At 42.2% G+C, this 18,801-nt stretch overlaps 1 protein-coding gene across 1 annotated transcript in view; it reads right to left on the bottom strand.

The window, feature by feature from the left end:
* Nucleotides 1-18,801, bottom strand: part of dnah9l (dynein, axonemal, heavy polypeptide 9 like) — a 37,850-nt gene that overhangs the window by 17,948 nt on the left and 1,101 nt on the right. The window contains exons 4-52 of the mRNA XM_034555244.1: nt 18,559-18,792; nt 18,162-18,329; nt 17,537-17,653; nt 16,995-17,132; nt 16,650-16,774; nt 16,029-16,224; nt 15,313-15,417; nt 15,018-15,209; nt 14,422-14,622; nt 13,972-14,307; nt 13,799-13,876; nt 13,672-13,727; nt 13,374-13,494; nt 13,071-13,240; nt 12,533-12,755; nt 12,314-12,430; nt 12,027-12,113; nt 11,772-11,930; nt 11,482-11,565; nt 11,216-11,374; nt 10,827-10,949; nt 10,498-10,620; nt 9,903-10,127; nt 9,592-9,810; nt 9,194-9,361; nt 8,828-8,953; nt 8,621-8,728; nt 8,410-8,541; nt 8,180-8,340; nt 7,151-7,307; nt 6,880-7,025; nt 6,652-6,768; nt 6,429-6,567; nt 5,839-5,931; nt 5,570-5,764; nt 4,946-5,023; nt 4,671-4,803; nt 4,209-4,336; nt 3,883-4,031; nt 3,627-3,777; nt 3,066-3,197; nt 2,767-2,940; nt 2,464-2,668; nt 1,591-1,756; nt 1,353-1,455; nt 860-997; nt 604-705; nt 365-526; nt 38-121 (exon numbers count right to left, since the gene is read on the bottom strand). Of these exons, the coding sequence (XP_034411135.1) occupies nt 38-121; nt 365-526; nt 604-705; nt 860-997; nt 1,353-1,455; nt 1,591-1,756; nt 2,464-2,668; nt 2,767-2,940; nt 3,066-3,197; nt 3,627-3,777; nt 3,883-4,031; nt 4,209-4,336; nt 4,671-4,803; nt 4,946-5,023; nt 5,570-5,764; nt 5,839-5,931; nt 6,429-6,567; nt 6,652-6,768; nt 6,880-7,025; nt 7,151-7,307; nt 8,180-8,340; nt 8,410-8,541; nt 8,621-8,728; nt 8,828-8,953; nt 9,194-9,361; nt 9,592-9,810; nt 9,903-10,127; nt 10,498-10,620; nt 10,827-10,949; nt 11,216-11,374; nt 11,482-11,565; nt 11,772-11,930; nt 12,027-12,113; nt 12,314-12,430; nt 12,533-12,755; nt 13,071-13,240; nt 13,374-13,494; nt 13,672-13,727; nt 13,799-13,876; nt 13,972-14,307; nt 14,422-14,622; nt 15,018-15,209; nt 15,313-15,417; nt 16,029-16,224; nt 16,650-16,774; nt 16,995-17,132; nt 17,537-17,653; nt 18,162-18,329; nt 18,559-18,792 (7,203 nt within the window). The remainder of the gene's footprint in view (nt 1-37; nt 122-364; nt 527-603; nt 706-859; nt 998-1,352; nt 1,456-1,590; nt 1,757-2,463; nt 2,669-2,766; nt 2,941-3,065; nt 3,198-3,626; nt 3,778-3,882; nt 4,032-4,208; nt 4,337-4,670; nt 4,804-4,945; nt 5,024-5,569; nt 5,765-5,838; nt 5,932-6,428; nt 6,568-6,651; nt 6,769-6,879; nt 7,026-7,150; nt 7,308-8,179; nt 8,341-8,409; nt 8,542-8,620; nt 8,729-8,827; nt 8,954-9,193; nt 9,362-9,591; nt 9,811-9,902; nt 10,128-10,497; nt 10,621-10,826; nt 10,950-11,215; nt 11,375-11,481; nt 11,566-11,771; nt 11,931-12,026; nt 12,114-12,313; nt 12,431-12,532; nt 12,756-13,070; nt 13,241-13,373; nt 13,495-13,671; nt 13,728-13,798; nt 13,877-13,971; nt 14,308-14,421; nt 14,623-15,017; nt 15,210-15,312; nt 15,418-16,028; nt 16,225-16,649; nt 16,775-16,994; nt 17,133-17,536; nt 17,654-18,161; nt 18,330-18,558; nt 18,793-18,801) is intronic.

The following is an 18,801-nucleotide window of genomic DNA, read 5'->3' as shown; positions in this document are numbered from 1 at the left end:
ATCGTAGCTAGCTTGAGTGTTTATGAATGCGTCGAACCTGGTGATAGCGAGGCTCTCCCACTCCCTGGGCAAAGTGACAGTACACCAGAGGCTGGTGGATAAAGATGGACTCATCTATTCCCTGGAATTGGCAGAAGCAGAGATATGAAAAATGCAAGAAAATACAGAACATGCCATAGAAATAGAGCTATTATTTTTAACTATACAGTATGACATACTGCTCTACAGATTGCCTAGAATCATCCTCTGTGTTATTACATTCTTGCCAACAGAGGTTTCTGTGAGCATTCAAGAAGGACATTTATCGCCTAACATTGGATATTTCTTGACATTTTAAAGGATCTGTATGTACCTTGTTTCTTACCTCAAAATATCTCTTGCCAGTGTCCAGCAGGATTTTGTTGAAGAGTTCCACATCTTTTTCCTCCATTAGTTTGTCGGAGTAGACCCTGGAGCTCTCATGGAGCCAAAGGTGAACCAGGTCCATGGGGTAACGTACACTCTCCGACAAGGCAAACAAGATACCCTTCACATCGACATACACAGAATCAGTAATCATGTCATTCAGTTATAAACATGTGACATTTTCTATCTGTGTGTTACCTGGAAAATGTTCGACAGGTCTCTCAGGTTGAAGATGTAGTGGAAGCGTATTGCTGTAGGGAGGAAGTTCTGACAGATTTTCTGGTGCAGACAGATAGCTGCCTGGAAAAGCAGAACCAAAAGATGGATAGATTTAGAAACAGTTGGGATATGGGCCTTATTACTGCATGGATAGAGTGATACATTGGTAGATCCATATTTGCATAGAAATCCGGTTTCAATGCAGACCGATGCTGCATTGATGCTGTAGGCTCACCTGCATGAGAGTTCCGACTGAGCGGGAGACACCGTAGCTGAATCCTCCCTGAAGGAAGTGAGCTGACAGGATGCTGGAAAAGATGGTTGCTAATGCATCAGCACTTGGGAAATGTACCGCAAACACTGAGAAATGCCTCTGAAAAGATGAAAGAGAGATGTGAAAATGCCATTAAGTAGCTGTAGTGTGACTGACCTGAACACGGGCAAAACAACAAACAAAGAGACAAACTACTTTCTAAATGTAACTATTAATTATATAATGTAATCTTAGAAGTAGCAATTAGCTTTCTAGGACGTTCTAAATTTGATTTTACTTTGTTTTGCTTGTTTATAATTATTGTGTAACTTAATTGCTTTTTGTTTTTTATGGCTGATTAAATCCATTCTGTTTTCATTTGCACCATGATAAATTACTTTGTAAAAATGCTTAAAAAGCTAATTAAGTAATTATTAGTAGAAAGAACAATGGCGATAATATTTTTTGTGTGTACCTGTAGTCTGGGGTTGATAGAGAAGCTTCCAGCTGTTGGGTTCATACAGGTGATATACTGGCAGTTATGTATTTCCTTCAGTACCAGTCGTTGCCTGTCATACCTACAAATTTTTTGTCTACTTAGATTAAATTCAGTATTTTACCTGCACAGAACATGTGTTCCAGATGTTGGTGTGTAACTGTACTGTACATTTATGCAGAAGGAGACTATTGTGTGTATTGTGTTTCTGTCTTACCAGTGGTTGTAGTCAAGGTGCTGGCGTATGAGTGTGTGCGGTTGGACGGTCCCGTAAATATCCACCTCTGGCATGTTGAGGTCATCTATGAAGTAGATGAGTCTCTTTGCGGTGGGAGGAGCAAACTTACGACCAGCTTTCTTCTCCAGGGGTTTCTCCAGGACACCTGAGATCCACATAATGCAGAGGACAGTTGATAAAAATGACAAGAAAAAAACTGCGGGCACCGTAGAGCTTGCAGCAAATGAGGTATAAGTTATTGATTTCCAAATGCAGTCTGCACCAGGAAAAAAACAGACAATGAAAAACACAAGAGAATATCAATTTTAAAGTTCAGTGATTTAGAATAAAAGTTTGTATTTCAATGCTATCTATTTCCAGTAATGTTAAAAGGGCAAAAGCATTGCAGTATTTGAGCCAGAATTTTCTCTTTGTTCGATCATATGCTTAAATACATAAAAGAAAATGTAAACAGGGCAAGGGTTAAAGTACCCTACTTAAAAAAGAGCACTTTCCTTTTTCAGGATAAATTGAGATACAGCACCGTCAAGAGATAAAGTCAAAACAACTCCATATCTCTACACATGTGACACTTAACAGAATTTCTCTACAGAACATGTTTCTTATGTACCAAACAAAATACTAACCAGTAATAAAGGAAGGTTTTTTAATTGTGAAGACATTTAGATTAACACAATCACAAATCCATTGTATACCTATAACTATTATGTATGATGCTTGCAGTTTCCAGTATAGCTTTAAAATAGCATACCTTTCAAAAGCACTACTGTGCCAGAAAATGCAGATCATTTATTTATTTTGAGTAAGCACAAATCCGCCTAATGTGTTTGTATTCCTTCCTGTGTTTCTTACGCTGCAGCATGGCTGACGTGGTGTAGTAGTTGAAGGGGACTTTAGCCACCATGAAGTCCTCCTTCAACTTGGCAACTTTATCAGACACCAGGATGGTCTTGCCCACTCCGGCGTTGCCTACTAACATGATAGGCTTTCCTCTCAGGAGCAGCAGGTCCATGAAGTAGGTCAGACAAATGGTTTCTGGAGTGTGAACCAAAACAGTCTGAAACACACAGCACGTGACCTGACTGAAAGGGCTTGTTTACAATGAGATCAGTAATGAGTGCAAACATGATGTACACCCCCCACACACATCATTACCTGTAATGGTACATCAGGCTCCAGCTCAAACGGCTCCATCTTCTCGCTCCAGGGAGTAAACTTCTTTGTCTCGGAGTCAATAAAATAGTCAAAGACGGTGCCCTGGGAAGGAAACTTCACCGCTCTCATCTCTTTAGACCACCAGCGGCTGAATTCGGTCCGATAGTCATTCAGCTGAACCGGTTTTTGGGAAAACATATTATCATTATGTAACATAATAATCTTAGTTATCTACGTATGCAAAACACTACAGTAAAAATGGAGTTAGCTCATCAAGCAAACATTTAGTCACCACACACATGATCCTGGAAGAGAGCCCCTCCAAAGGCCCAGACACAGGCGAAAACAAAGTAGATCTCATAAAGTTCTCGGGGCGAGTCAGCAGGAGTGTTGTCCTCTGTCAGCAGGCAGTCCAACAAGGAACACAGTGTCTGATTGGCCAAAACACAAACATGTGACATCTGATTGGTTTGTACAAAGTGACACATTGTTCTTTGGTAATATGCAAAAAGAACAACATCGAAATTCAACATATTTGCGTGTTTGTGACACATTGACTGAGACTCTTTGGCCTGTTGGTGAGATATGGACCTGTACTTGTATCACAATTTTCTAGTCTTCAGACCACTCAAAGCGCTTTCACATTACTTGTCATCATTCATACACTGATTCCACCTGGCCATCAGGAGTAACTAACATTCATACACCGTAGGCAATTTGGGGTTAATTGTCTTGCCCAAGGACACATCGACATCGGCTAGCAGAGCCAGGGATCGAACCGCCGATCCTCTGATTGAAGAACAACCCTGCTTACCACTGAGCCACAGTCGATACACAATGAGCATGTGGTGTGCTCTCACCTGCACCATGCTGTTCTCTGGTATGGGAGTGATGGTTTTCAGGTTGCAGCGGACTTGTTCCAGGCAGTATGGCACATACTTATCAAACAGAATCGTGAGGTTGGCTCGCTCCGATTGGGCCAGTCGGGTGTCTATCCAACTCGTCACATACCTGGACATACAGTTAAGACAGCACCGCTAAACAACCGTCCATGATTTCACAGGTGTGCTTGTGTTTGTGTTTGTGTTTGTGCTTGTGCTTGTGTGTGTGTCTTACGAGCTCCAGCCAAGGTCTTGTGGGTTGACAAAGAGTATCCCTGCCCTGGACACAGTAGCTGGAGTAGCAGCCTTCAGATGAGAGATCTCAAAAAGTAGACGCATGGAGGAGGACAAGCTGATCCTTTCATTACTGGCAAGCGTCAAAACCTGGACAGAATATTTGTAGTATATACAGCAGCAGCAAGGGACTGACACTGGCAAAAATGTATGTTCAAATTGTTGGTCAGTGGATGTAGACATGGAGATATTCAAACCTTTGGGTAAAGGAGAAACTCATTCATTAGAAGAACGGAAATCAATCAGAGAACAAAGATGCACTCTGACCTTATTGTCATCCATGACTGTGTTGAGTGATTCGATCCACATCGGGTCAATATCTCCATCCAGAACAATCCATTTGGGTCCACCATGACCCACTGACGTCAGCTCTCTCATTGTAGAGGAAAACAGACCTAAAGTAAAGTAAAGAGTAAAACATAGAGTGGCATATCAATACCATCACCACACCATCACTGGGGCACATACTATCACTTAATTTTGCACTAAAGCAAACTCATGTCAAATGATTTCATACCAAAACTGTTCAGATAGGAGCTAACTCTGTATCAGAAAAAGTACTCTAATACATTCTAATTAATTCTGCTTAGAGGCTTGGGAATAAATTATGATCTTGGCACCAAAATAACTCCTGCTCGACAGCGATCCACAGTATGGAGTAAACACTGGGTCCCTCGATCATCATTTACAGTTTATTACAATTTCTTGTAAAATCCTCAAGTTCCTCACCATCTTTCCACTCTCTGGTAGCAGGGTGCAGGTATCCAAACAACTCGTCTGTAGTCACAGCTTTAGGGTTTATATCATTCCACACAGGCTTCATTTTCATGTTTGCATAGGTTCTATGGAGAGTCTTCAAGATCTGATGAATAAACATTATATATATATATATAAATGTGCACAAAAAGGCAAACCCCTTATCGTCTCTCTAGATAGTCCGCAGATATGAGAACAGTAAAATTCAACTCTTCCTTGAATCTAGCATATAGTATTCAGAAGTTAACCTGGCTTTTTCCAGTTCCTGGTCCGCCTACTACAAACACAGAGTGTCTGACAGCCAGCAGCTCTTCCAGCTGGGTCACCTGAAGAAACACAAACAATGAATCATACAGGACCAACACTATTAATTATTAACAGTTTATGAAACTGTCTCAATTTTTCTCTGTAGATCTACATAATAATAATAATAATACTTAAAATGTAAATAGCGCTTTTCTAGACACTCAAAGATGCTTTACATAGGGCATAGACAAACAGAACACAACTAAATAGAAAGACAAGGAGCAAACAAAACAAACAAAAGTAGACAAGACCAACAGCGAGAAGATTGGCTCGTAATTCTTATTGCTCGTCTTTGGTGTGAGGTACGCTTTGATCCGCAGGAACCGCTTGTGTATGTTTCTCACAATACCAGACCGATGAGTATGTCGTCATTCATGTTCCCAAAGGAATTAAGTATACTGTGCATCAAAATTGCAATTCAGAATTATAATTATACTATAAATATATTAATAAACACAATGATTAACTTTGTGCCTTTTTTTTCACCAAAAACAAATCTCTTGGTACCACGACTGAAATAGAGGCATTTTAATTTCTCACAAAGCAGAGGAGCACTTATGAGGCACCTTAAGTATGAAGTTCTCATCCGGCTGCAGGCGCAGTTCACTGACTGACTGACGGACAGCGTTCTCCAGCTCAGGGTCTCTCTTCCTGGGTACGTCCAGCTGAGGAAACAGGTCACTGATGAGCCCGAGGAATATCGGCACGTCACTGGTCACTATCTTGGGCAGGTTAAAGTCTCTCAGTGCCCGCATCAGCACCTGGGAAGGAAAGCACATTATGAATGCCACTGCGCAAATGCAGCTACAAGCCATATGATTGTTCCTCACTATACCTGTTCCTCAGGTCTGCTCCGGTCCTCTCTCTTCAGAGATCCAGCCACAACCAGGACTGATTTGATAGCCCTCAAACCCCAATCATAATGATCCTAACAGTTAAAGGGAATGAACAATTCGAGCAATGAAAGCAAGGACTATAATATGTCACTTTCTTCATTAGAGGATTTTTGTCTTCCAATACAGTAGATGATATTTAAAGCAGACCAACAGTATTTTAATCCATCACAATGAGCAGCGCAAAGACAAAACACATTGAATGAAAGTAAGAGAGATATATATATATATACACATATGTGTTTACTATGTGCAAAAGAGTATAGTGGAATAAGTGGGCTGTGATGATTAATACCTTTTTATAAGCTTAAAATAGAGACCCTAGAGTTGGATCAGTCTTCGGAACTTTACGTGTTACTTGCTAAATGTGTGTGCTAAGTATTTCCCAATGATGATTGGCCAGAGGGCAAACATTTTAATTCATTTCACATCCATATTAGCCTGCTAAATAGTGTCCATCCTGTAATAGCACAAGGAATAGTTAGAATATATGCAGTGTCCTTTAAATTAAGTAGAAAGTGGCATTATGTACCTGCTTGGAGAGCAGCTCCTTACAAAGAGTGTAGAGACTAATGAACTTGCGTGCCAGCAGACGAGCGTCTATGAAGCCTTCTGCCACCAACATAATCTCACAGATCAGCTCAAAGTCCGGGATCACCATGGCACATGGCCTGAACAGTAAGCAAACCCGCTTTTAATTAGTGCTCTTTGGTTTTTGTTAACTCTTGGACTTAAAATCTTAGTTTATATCAGACCTGAATAGAGCCTTGAGGTTCTCTGGGAGCTCCGCCCTGCCAGCGTAACCTGGGTTCAGAGTGATGAAGATCCCCACCGTTGGCTTCAGATCAATCTCCTCTCCCAAGAAATGGAACCTACATACACACAGGACAGGTCTGTATATAAATCTCAGACTGGATTAGCAAACAAATTAAGTAATAAATATATAGATTGTTTATAAAGCACGTCATTATTTCCACATGCACCTTTGCTTCTTGTTGCGTACAGCATCCTGTATAGTCTTGACCTGCACAGCTACCACTGACAGCACTTCCACTGAGATCCTGTTGAACTCATCAAAGCACCCCCACACCCCTGTCTGAGCCAGACCTTTATAAATGTTACCTATGGACTGAAGACATGTGACGGAGACAGAGGGGTTAAGATCAAGGGCTTAATGCACATAAACAACAATATGATTGGAGTAAATATGACATAAATGGACACCATGGAGAACGTCTGTATTGCCAGTGCTACCTTGTAGTCCATCTGTTCTGAGCAGTTGAACACATATACCATGATGCCCAGGGAGCGTCCAAGGTCTTTGGTAGTTTCCGTCTTACCGGTGCCAGCTGGGCCTGAAGGGGCACCACTCATAGTCAAATGTAGGGACTGGGTCAGGGTTATGTAACACCTAAAAGAAAGAAAATTGATAGTAACAGTTTGGATTCAATGGACTAATGTATTTGTTGCCATTCATTTATTAAAGGACATGGAAACACTTGTTTCGTCCATTTACAGCTAATTGTATGGGAGATACCAACTTTCAACCACTAACCAACTTGACTGGAGCACTGTATTTTTGAGAAAAGGGAGTGTGCTGGACCCTCAGTCGTCCCGGTACCTCTTTCTCTACCTCTTTCTTTATCTCTTTCTCTCTCTCCTGGTTGTCTGTGCCTCATTCCAGATGTTGGAGCTGAATTACCATCCTCCAGAAGATTCAGCCTGTCCTCTCACCTCTCTCTTTCTCCCTCTGTGTTTCATTGTCCTGTCTTTGTGAATGAATGCTTCAGTTTGCTTCTTAAGTGTATGTGAAGTCTGTCCTCTTTCCAGGTTGCATGGTGGTGAGGAGGTCATGTGGTTCAGGCTTGAGTTGTTTGTCGACACCTGGAAGTTGCTTGACATTCACACTTATCAATTTTGTTCCCATTTGTTCCCATTCTGTGTCATTCTTGTCACATGGCTCGTCATTTTCTTCTGATGCTTATTCTGTACAAACAACATCTATTGCACGTCTGCCCGTCCTGGGAGAGGGATCGCTCCTCCGTTGCTCTTTGATGGACTTTTGATTACATTTTTTCCCAGTGAAAGTGTTTTATATGGGGTGCGAGGATTGAAAGAACAGCAGTTCCCCCCTTAGGCAAATTTATGATTTGTGATTTTGCCCGGGAGTGCATTACTAATGTCTATCTTCATCCTGTTCAAACGGAGGTCATTAACCATCTATTTACTAATGTGTACAATCTGTGCATTGGTGGAGCATACAATACTACACAGTATGCATACCTGTCAGTAAGTGGAGTGATGACCAGTCTGTTAGTGTTCCCCAAGTATTCATAGCTGAACTGAAACTGGGCGTCACAGATGTTGACGTAACAGTGTCTGGTTTCGTCATTCCAGCGGTGGCGTAACTGGGAGAGCCATGCAAAGGCCTGGCCGGTTGTCACCTAAGAGACACATACAGTATAACCAACAGGAAGGGATAATTCAGCAGATATGTTTCACTTCAGCATTACCTTCTGCATTATGAGATTGGCTACCACGTCTCGAGCATGGACATCAATGGTGCAGACAGTCATAACTTTCTGTCTGTCTCCAGGAGTTAAATCTCCGAGCAGCATGTGGATCAGTGAGTTCAGCTGTGTGATCTTGAAAAGAAAACAGAATGTATCACTGAACAAATCAACCATGGTGTTTGCACACCATCCTCAGGATTTACAGCGCTACCTGTTTTCTGTTGTAGTCTTTGAGGGCTGTCTCAAATCCCTCTTCCACCCTCTCAAAGGCAATGCCCACATCTGTGGCCCACCATACCTGACTACCAGTCAACCCTACCTGTGGATATGCAAAAGAAAACAGATGGCAGATAACGGATTGTTTGTGTGTCGTTCATTAAGGTAAAGCCATTATTCTACAGACTGTACATCATCATACCTGTGCAGGGTAGTCAAACAGCCACTGGTCTCGTGGTTTGTCCTCATAGGCAGCTACGGCCTCCTGGATCTCTTTTCGGACTGTGCAACGCATGGTGCTCTCTAAGGCACTCAACCAACACTCTGCCTGAAGAAAGACACCACATCTTAAAGCACAAAGACAAATATTATTCTATGCTATATAATATTTGAAAAAGGCAAAGTATTACACATGGCAACTGTACACACATACAACTACATACGAACTGTACAAAATCAAACAAGACAGAGAAAGTTATTAATTATAGCAAGACCATAGTAATGTGATACATGAATACAGCAGTGTAACTGTACTGTATTTGCACACACCAATTATTATTTGTTATACCTGTCCTTCACAAACACATGGCTCAGAGAATGGAACATATTCGCCCTCTCGGCTGTACATCCCTATAGCAACTGCCTCCCCATCGCCGTCCCCTCCTCCACCTCTGTCTGAGTCCTTGAAGCGAAGATCTGCTATGTTGTCAAACAGCTTCAGCAAGTGTCTGGTCACCTGGAAAAAGACACACATGGACTATAATTCCATTTACACTTTAAAGGTTTTGTTGTTTATGGAGAGTAATCTCTCGACTGGAATTTAAAGTAAATGAAAAAAGAAAATTATCTTTCAGTCTTATCTCCACAAGACACGGAAACACATATAATGAACTGATAACTAAAATATGCTGACTATCTCTCTATATGTTCTCTCTTGGAAAACATAATCAAATTGTAATCCGTCACCTGTTTGGGCTGTGTTCCCTTGGAGACAATCTCCAGCAGGTCTGAGGCAGAGACAAAGTAAAACCTGGGGAAGGTGAGTCTCTTGGTCTCCAGGTACTCGGCCAGGGCCTTCTCGCACACAGACAGCCTCTGCTGCAAGATCTCCAGGTTCTCCAGGAAGCCAGGCCGGTTGGTTACCTCGAGCACATTACTGTTCTGCACCACTTCAGTCATCAAGTTCTGGGCGAGAAAAGTAGGAGTAAAACCCCACAGCATAACGATGCAGTGAGGTGGACGCCTACAGGCCAGTGCTCTCATGCATTATGTGGTACCTGGAAGTCAGTGTGAATTCCTTGGAAGCGCTCTGCATCGTTGGCCAGCTGGCACCGGATGTCGTGGCTGTTGGCGAAGAGGCTGTTGAGGTGGGCCCAGGTCCTCTGGACAGACATCCAGGAGGAGATCACCAGGTCAGCCACCATCAGCTTCCTCTGCCATCCACTCACCTCGGCCTGGAAATACTCAACGTACTTACTCATCAGGATGTTCTGCAGCTGCACCTGAAGATAGAGAAACGGAGGAGCTTCAGATGATGATCTGTAAGAACCCTCTTTAATGTATGTTCAGATACATTAAACTATTAATAACCCTTCAATATGTTTCATTGGATTTTCTGTTTAGAATAGTTGCCTCCTTAATGCCATGGAGACAGACTGACATCAAAGTTACAGTTCAATTCAATTCAGTTTATTTTGTATAGCGCAATATCACAAATTACAAATTTGCCTCAGAGGGCTTTACAATCTGTACACATACAACATCCCTGTCCCAGGACCTCACGTTCAGTATGAAAAATGATTACTTAGTAATAATACATTGGAATTGACTATATATCAGTTTAGATAAACACAGTTTAGTTATCAGGCTCACCTGGTTGTCCTCCAGTGTTTCGATCAGATTCTCATCGGCTTTGAGCAGAGGGGTTCCTGTGCTGGTGTGAGTCTCATATGACAACGACATAACACTCCACGTCTGGGTTATCTCTGCCAGCACCTAAGTTAATAAAAGGAAACGTTTCCTGACGAAATGTCCTTTGAAGATGAGGAAAAACTTGTCATGATGTTTTGTATCCAATTTCGGCATACTATTCAGGGATTTCATTCTTTAAATCTACTTTTCAAGCAAATGGTAAAACATGTTGGGACAAAATATATATACAGGACACTATTCTACAACAGGTTGTTTTTTATGATACCTACTCTCTCTATGGCCATTTCTTTAACAGCCTTGTCCACTATGTTTTTGACGTCATCCTCCACCCGATGAAGCTGTAATTCCAAAAGGTCTCCCAGGGTGGTGCCCTCCCCCATCACAAACCTGACCTGCGGACGAAAAGGAATACACGGCGGCCATGAGTGTGATCAGATTTCAGATCCCAATAATTGGGTTCACTGAACTGTGCTGGTCACTATAGGCCTGGACATGAGCTGGCAGGATGGTTGTGAGGGTAGAGTATGTGAAGAAGAAGAACAGAACTGATCTCAATAGAATGGCAAGTATGTACGGTGCAGAGCATGATCATTAATGAAACATTATTGAATCAGCTGGTATGTAACATTACGAAGCAGCAGCTGTATGAGTCTCATACCCGAGTGGTGTTCATAAGCTGTTGCCAGTGTCTCTCTCTGACAGCGGAGTTTTGCAGCTCGTTGACGGCTCTTAGAGAGGTCAACAAGTTCTTCACAGTCGACTCCAGACCCAAGTAGACGTCCCACACCCGGACCTCCTTATCCAGCATCTTCATCTCCTTCAACGTGCAATAGAGATAGTCATGAAGTATGAGAGGAATTCACTTATTATCAGCCCTGGCAAAGATGTATCATTTTAATGTTTGGCTATGGAAGCTTGTCATACTTTGGCGAATCGCCTCAGCTCCATGTCCATCTGCTCAACATTGATCTCTTTCCATGGAGTCCTGGTCCAATCCTCTATACTGGTCTGGCATGGGGAGGAGAATGGGAGCATTTAATATGTGGTTCTGGAAAGTCTTTTCCCCTACAGTCTCATAGGTCGTCAATAGATAGGCTCTGATGTGGAAACTCGCAGTCAAACACTGAGCCTCACCATGCAGTTCCTTTTGTCTTGTGTTAATGGTTTCAAATCAAACATAGCTACGAAATCAAAATGTGCTTAATAACATTTACCTTCACAAAGATGACCATGTCCCAGACTGCTTTGACCAGTATGATGTCAGAGCGACACTGGCGCAGTTGCTTGTAATCTGGGAAACTGACCTCAAACAGATCAGCTGTGTCCTGCAGCTTCTTCATTTCTCCCTCCATCACTGCTACCGTACGATTAGACTGGAGGCATATTCGTTTTGAATGGTTATAGTTTCAAATATACAGGGGAAGTCACTACTTTGAACAGGTGGTAAAAGTACGAGTCCCTCTGCTCACCTTGTCAATTAGTTTATATTCCTTCTCCACATTGATCTTAAAGATTGGCTCAATACGAAACTGTTCCCTGAACTCATGCTGCTTGACCTAAAATATGAAAAGAAACCTGCACATTCAAGATACTTCGAAGCTGCAGTTTCTATGCATGCTCTCCCTTTCTCCATCTATCAACAGTGCACACTCGGGGGGGTCAGTCATACATAATGCAGGAAAGAAAGTGAGACGATTTCAGATATCGAGCTCTTTGTGAGAGGTTGATATCCTACCCCGCACACACACAGCCTCACCTCAAACCGGACACATTTCCTTCGTATAACTGAAACTTCATTTGATTGTAGTGGCGCCACTTCATGTTTGACTGTGAATGCAATTTTTCTCAGACTCTTCCACTTCTCGGGCAGCTCCTGTGTTTTAAAGGTAATAAAGGGGAGAATGTAATGTAATGATATATGTATGTATCTGCCAACACTCATAGAAATGTGTGTAATTTGAGCATTGGTCCACACTTCTAGCTGTGTGTAGACGCTCTCTGGCAGCTGCTGTCCGTAGGTCTTAAGGAGCTCAGCAGTAGACTGGAGAGGTTTAAAGTGCTGCTCGTTGCTGATCTGCCTGTCTCGTATGGCCATGAGGTGTCCCATGATGTCCACAAGGCCTGCATAGTCGCCATCTGACACCTTGTTAGAGAGACCATGGGCCGTGTCCTGGACAAAAGACGATAATTCTCTCACGCTGCAGGAAAGAGAGGGAGAAGGATGACGTAAGTGAGGCACAGAAAATAAGTTACTCCAATGATGATTTTAAATAAAAAGCATCTCTTGCAGTAACTACTACATCCCCTTAATTAGGGGTACTTAAAAAGTACTTTTTTGCCATTGTGACTCATAGATCACAACCAGAAAACAGTTGTGTATGTACAATTACGTACAATGTTTTTAAACACACAATAATTTGCTGCTCGGTATTCTATTTTTTTGTGGTAATTCTTATCTGTTTTTGTAGACATAAACATTTCAGTGTGTTTGCAAACGTGCATGCTTGTCTAACCTCTGGTTCACGTGGTTGAGAAGGTGCTCCTTGAACATCCAGCTCCACCTCTTGATGACATTCATCAGTGTGTGCTTGAAGGGTCTGATGTCTAGCTGTAGCCAGCCACAAAACACCCTACTGTCCTCCATCTTGCTCACTCGCACATACAGAGACTCAAACAGGTTGATCTGGAATGAAGAATGATGCAGTGACTCACAGACAGAGGAAAAGACCAGAGGCGATATAGTTGCACTGAACGGCTCCATAAAAACACTAAACTGTGGTCAAGTTAATTTCGGTTAAAGGCTGTTCGAAGTACACCTGTTCTTTGAAGTTGTCCAGGGTGGGTGGGTTCTTTTTCAGCTCATAGTCGGCATACAGCTCGGCTTCCTCTGTACTTAACACGTGACCGTACAGCAGGAACTGCCTCATAAATTCCGACCTGTGAAAGTTGATGTGAAAAGGAAGAATTCCTTCAGCAAATATCCATATTAAGGATAAATATAATTCTTTAACTGAATGGACACATGCACAATAACTTTTATTTGTGTATTTTTCAGTAATAAAGTAATTTGCTAAAAGTAAAACAAAAAATGCCAGAGAGCCATAAACTTCTGACCTGTCATCGGTCCAGAGGTATCGGTAGCTGGCAAACGATCCCTGGTATTCTTTGACCTGAAAAGCAGCACAATCTTTACAACTGTCAGCATCATATATGAGCTTCCATGAGTAGACGTAGAACTTACTTTAGCGATAGCGGCACGTGTCCGTGAGCGGATAACGTGGCACATCTCTGACAAATCCCCCATTTCATTTATGTCGCACTACAAGATAAAGAAGCGAGGTAGCATATGACAAGGGCCTGTGTGGGTGCAGATACATTTCTGCATATACACATATAATCTAATCGGTACAGCACCTGATAGTTATCCAGTTGTTTATGCTTTGCCACTCTGGGAATGAAGGACGCCATGTTGGTGATGTTGGTTACCATCTTATCCACAATATCATAGAAGTTACTACTGTGGCTGAAGTCCAACGAGGGGTCAAAGGTCATCTCCTTGCTGTTGAGTACTAGCTGGACCTCAAACAGCGGTGAAATGCACTGGGCTGCATCCGTGTTGTCCATGAGGTACTGCAGCGAGCAGCGCACCGCACTAGAGAAGCCTGTCAGGATCATGCGGTCCACATAGTCCGTGTAGGCCCACCACTCACTGCTGTCTAGGTCCGAAACACCGAGCAGAGACTGGCTTTCCTGGAGCACAGTGGAAAAGTCCAAATAAATATGATAATGATATATATATCAATATGAGAATGATCTGTAGTGCATAAGTCCTTCTCTCCAGGACCAAGAGTAAGGTTGATATACCTGCAGCAGTTTGTGTATTTTCTCCCCTGTGCTAGTGATGAGCGTATGCTGTTTGGAAACACTCTCATCAATGTCAGAGAAGACGAGGAGAGTAGAACCACGGCTCTTTCTGGTGATGAAGGCACGATGACTGAATTTCCCCATAAGGGCCTGGATGGCCTCCACGTTAGCTTTGCTCTTCTGGACACGACTAGAAATGCTCTGGAAATAGCAAAAGATAGACTACGTGACAACCAGTAATTATAATCCCTTCAACTGACAGCTGAATGGGGCTTTTGGTTTTAGGAGTGTTTGCTATAATTGAAGAAAGCTGGCTTGGACCACAGCAGGACAATGCCAGGATTCATGTTACATTGGCAGGCAACAGTTTCATCTCAGCTTTTGATACTGCTATTGAACAAGCTCTCAAATGAACCATAACTTTTTATATTCCAGCACAAAATGCAACTGAGATATTTCTCTAAATAAATCTGAATATTTTGAATATGCTGCAAAATACAACATGAGCACAGATCAAAAACTCACTAGCATTACACTATTGTTATTGACAATGCAGTAAAAATATCTCCTTAAAATACACAAGAAATGGTCAGTACCTTGACCAGGTCTCGCGTGCTCTGGATGTAGTCCCATAGGTCGTCATGAGCCCAGCTCAGCTCCCCGAGGGCCGGATCCAGCTGTTGCCTCGTCCCATCCATTTCAACTTTCACCAACCCCAGCTCTATAGCCATGATAGTGCTGTGCAGCTGGTTGTACCATTGGGTCACCAAGGTCAGTGTCTGTGTGTACTACAGCATACATTGCGTTGTTAACACTCTGGTCTTTTTCTACATGTATCACAGGTCAAGTTTTACGCTAATCCAATGCAACACCTGAAGCGGAGTTACCCACCATGTAGAGTCTCTCCCGTTTGGAGTAGAGCTGGAGAGCTGCTTTAGAAATGTTCTGGTTCTTCAGCATCCCCAGATACTTCACCTCCCTGAGCACCGATGTCAACTGGGGACAGGCACAGAGAGACAGGAGGAGAATTTGATGAATCCAAAATGCAGTTCATTGTTTTGTTTCCTTATAACGTGTATAGATTGGATCAGCATCTGAAAGTGGCAATCTCATTAACATTGAAACAAAGTTACACGCACACACATAGACAGTGCATTATCTGATGCTCATAGTACATCAGATACATTGTTAAACCCTGGATTATAGTGTCTGATTTTGATGTTGCTGGTTATACATATGCATTGCTGTTGCACTTTTCACTTGCTCTTGTTTGTTTGATTTGAGTTGCTCAGATAACTGTAAACAAACCACTGTTGCTACTGGATGCTGAGAAAAGAAATGTAGCAAATGTAAAAGCTTTCATGAATTATATATCTTATCATTTTGTAGTAATCAGTGATATGTTGCAGCACAATAATCATACTAGATGGACACATTTAACTGATTTAACCTCATATTTGTGGTGTTAACACAAACATGTTTAAATGTGGATTGACTTGTGTAGTCGAAGGTCTATCACACATTTTCCACTGGATGCAACATAATGAGATTTAAACAATTAATTTGACTGTGATTAGTATCTTGGTGATTGCATCTTCTATGCTTACTGCAGGACTGAAGTTGACCTGGAATAGGCCTGTATCAGTGTCCAGTGTGAGCAGTGGTTCCTTTAGGTGGGTTTGACAGATGTCCTCGAGGCCCTCCGTCCACTCTGAGAACAGCTCTTCATCGTGCTGGTCAAGAATCTCCAGAATATGCTCACACTTTTGGAGGACATCGTCTGCTTCAGCACACCCCAGAGGCCTGGAAGGCAGAGAGGGGGGAAAAAAGCCCCAGAAAAGTAAAACATAAATGTTATCTGTATCTTGTAAATGTTTGCCAAATAAACCGTATTCTTGCACTGTGTATGCAAGCAATTTATTTGTTGCAACATTTCCCAAACCCGATGTGACTCTACTCAACCTTTTGATCACCTAAAAATGATGTTAGCTCCACCCTCTCGTGTCACTTCTGGTTGGCAACGGACAAAAACCAAGATGGCGACGGTCAAAATGCCCAAATTGAGGGTTCAAAACGTCAGTCAACAAAGCAGTGGTTTGTGTCACGGTGACTAGAGCTGCTTCTAATGTACATTATATCATTTACGAGGCGCAACAACAGATCTGCTTCATGACAGTCGTTGCGTGAGATAATTATGTCTGTGTGTGATAAGTGTGCTTGGTCCGTACATATGGGCCAGCTGGCACAGATTGCTCCGATTGGTGAGGATGCGATTCCGAAGCTCCTGTGACCATTTGAGGTTTCCGGCCACAGACGGCATGTTGTTCCCCAGGACAGTACAGCTTGAGCGCAGCTGAAACACAAAGCCTGAATTAACTGAGTCATGTTTATTACTTTAAGTTAATACTTTTTCAAAAGACGTTCATAGCACGTGACACACATGGTTCATATTAAACTCAGACATCCAAGCTATGGCATTGAGGCAGCTGTTTTTTTTGTATATTCTGAAGGAAGTGCATCAATATTCCAATTTTTAGGTCATTGAGAGTATTTATTTATGTTCTGTCTCTTACCCCATCTCTGTGTTGATCAAGTATAATCTGGCAGCTTTCTACTTCCTGGTTGAACATGTCCAACAACACATTGTAGTTAGGAGAGAACAGCTGGTGGATCCGAGGTCTCTCGAGCAGTGTGCTGAAAATCTTCAACAACTAGATGGGACAGAACAATACTGCAGTTTATTTTAGACATTGAGGAGGTCGTATGATATCCAGAAATATAGTTCTGATTTACTTTAGAGATTCCTTGGATTTTAATCTAAGCCACCAACAAGTTGAAATTCCAGTTAATGAACTTCTTTGTCATGCCTTCCGACCAAAAAAAATTCCTCGTTTGTGTAAACATTCCTGGCAATAAACGGTTTCTGATTCTGATTCTGATATACTTCTTAGATGAGATCAATGTGAACATAGTAAGCTAATATGTTAAACTGTCTCTTTTAATGCTGATACTGAAAAAGCGTGACTGATCAACACCTTTTGCCTGAATCACATGGGAGCATATCACGAAACAAAGAATTGGAATTGTTGAAGGGGACACGGAGTGAAAGACGAACCTTAAAGGTTGACTTCAGGTTTTTGGAGTGCTGGAAGGCCAGATTGAGGACCGTTCCTAGCCTCTGGTCAAAATCTCTGTTCTGCTCCATGAAACGTCTGTAGTGGCGCACAAAATCCTGTACATAAGAGGGCATTAGACAGGAAATTATGGATATTTTAAGTCCCTTTCCTGATTAAAAAAATGTGAGTCTAATGTTTATTCAATCAGATTTTAATGCTGTACTTTAAGTTCTCCTTAGCTGAGTTGATCAGTATTGGCTGGAATAACACACGCTTGCGAAAAGTATATTATAACACAGATCAATTCCTGATTCAGTTCCAGTTTTAATTGGCAGTCACATTGGAAGCTGTTGGAATAGCTGTAAAATATCCAGTAAATTAAATAAGATTGATGGACTGACTGATAATTACTGCTGTCACTGATGCTTGCGTGTTGCTTAGCAACTACTTTACTTTGCTAGTTTTCAATAACTGTACTGCGGGGCAAAAACATATAATTATTAGTTATTTTTATTACTTGGCTGTTCTTGCCAATGCCACAAATTGCTCTGAATCACCCCTTTGGGTTTATTGATGACATGGCAGGTTGACAGCAAAACAAGTTCAACACAGTGTCGGCCTCACATCGTCAGTATAGTCCAGGGAGTCATATTTGCTCTCCCTGAGGGCCCTCCAGCGGTCATGAAACTCTTCACTCATACTGAACACCATTTCACTGAGGACTTTCCCTCTGGATCCACCCAGTTCAACCTTCTCCAGTTTCAGAAAGTCCAGTGCTGTTGCAAAAAGTTCCTAGAGATAAGAGAAGAAAAGCAACTGATAGGTCAGGGTGATAGGATGGAGGTAATCAGATTAAAAAATAAAAGACCTTCAGTTATATACAAAAACTATACATAACAATTAATACACAGCAGTTGATGTAAATGTGATGGAAATAATGTCTTCTTGGGGCAAATTGTTCTGGCATCTTCTTACAGCCAGATGTGGACATTTACAGAGCTACGATTACCAACTCATGCACCTTGATCATAAGCAGCCTTTCCATGATGCGGTCTGAACGCTGGAACACAAGCGCAGCTGGAAAGTCCCACAGCTTGATGGCCTGGCTGTGGCTGTAGTACTCAGGGATCCGCTGCCGGTGAGTGTGAAACAATTGCTTGAAGGTGCACAGAACTGAGATGGCTATCTGGACTCTCTCCACCCCCTCCTCGAGCTCCATCTTAAACAGCTCTTCTGGGATGAGGTAGGCAAAGGCCTGGAGTCA

Source organism: Cyclopterus lumpus, chromosome 17 (genome assembly GCF_009769545.1).
Source record: "Cyclopterus lumpus isolate fCycLum1 chromosome 17, fCycLum1.pri, whole genome shotgun sequence".
In the NCBI taxonomy this organism is placed as follows: Eukaryota; Metazoa; Chordata; class Actinopteri; order Perciformes; family Cyclopteridae; genus Cyclopterus; species Cyclopterus lumpus.
This window is presented reverse-complemented; position numbering and strand designations above follow the sequence as displayed.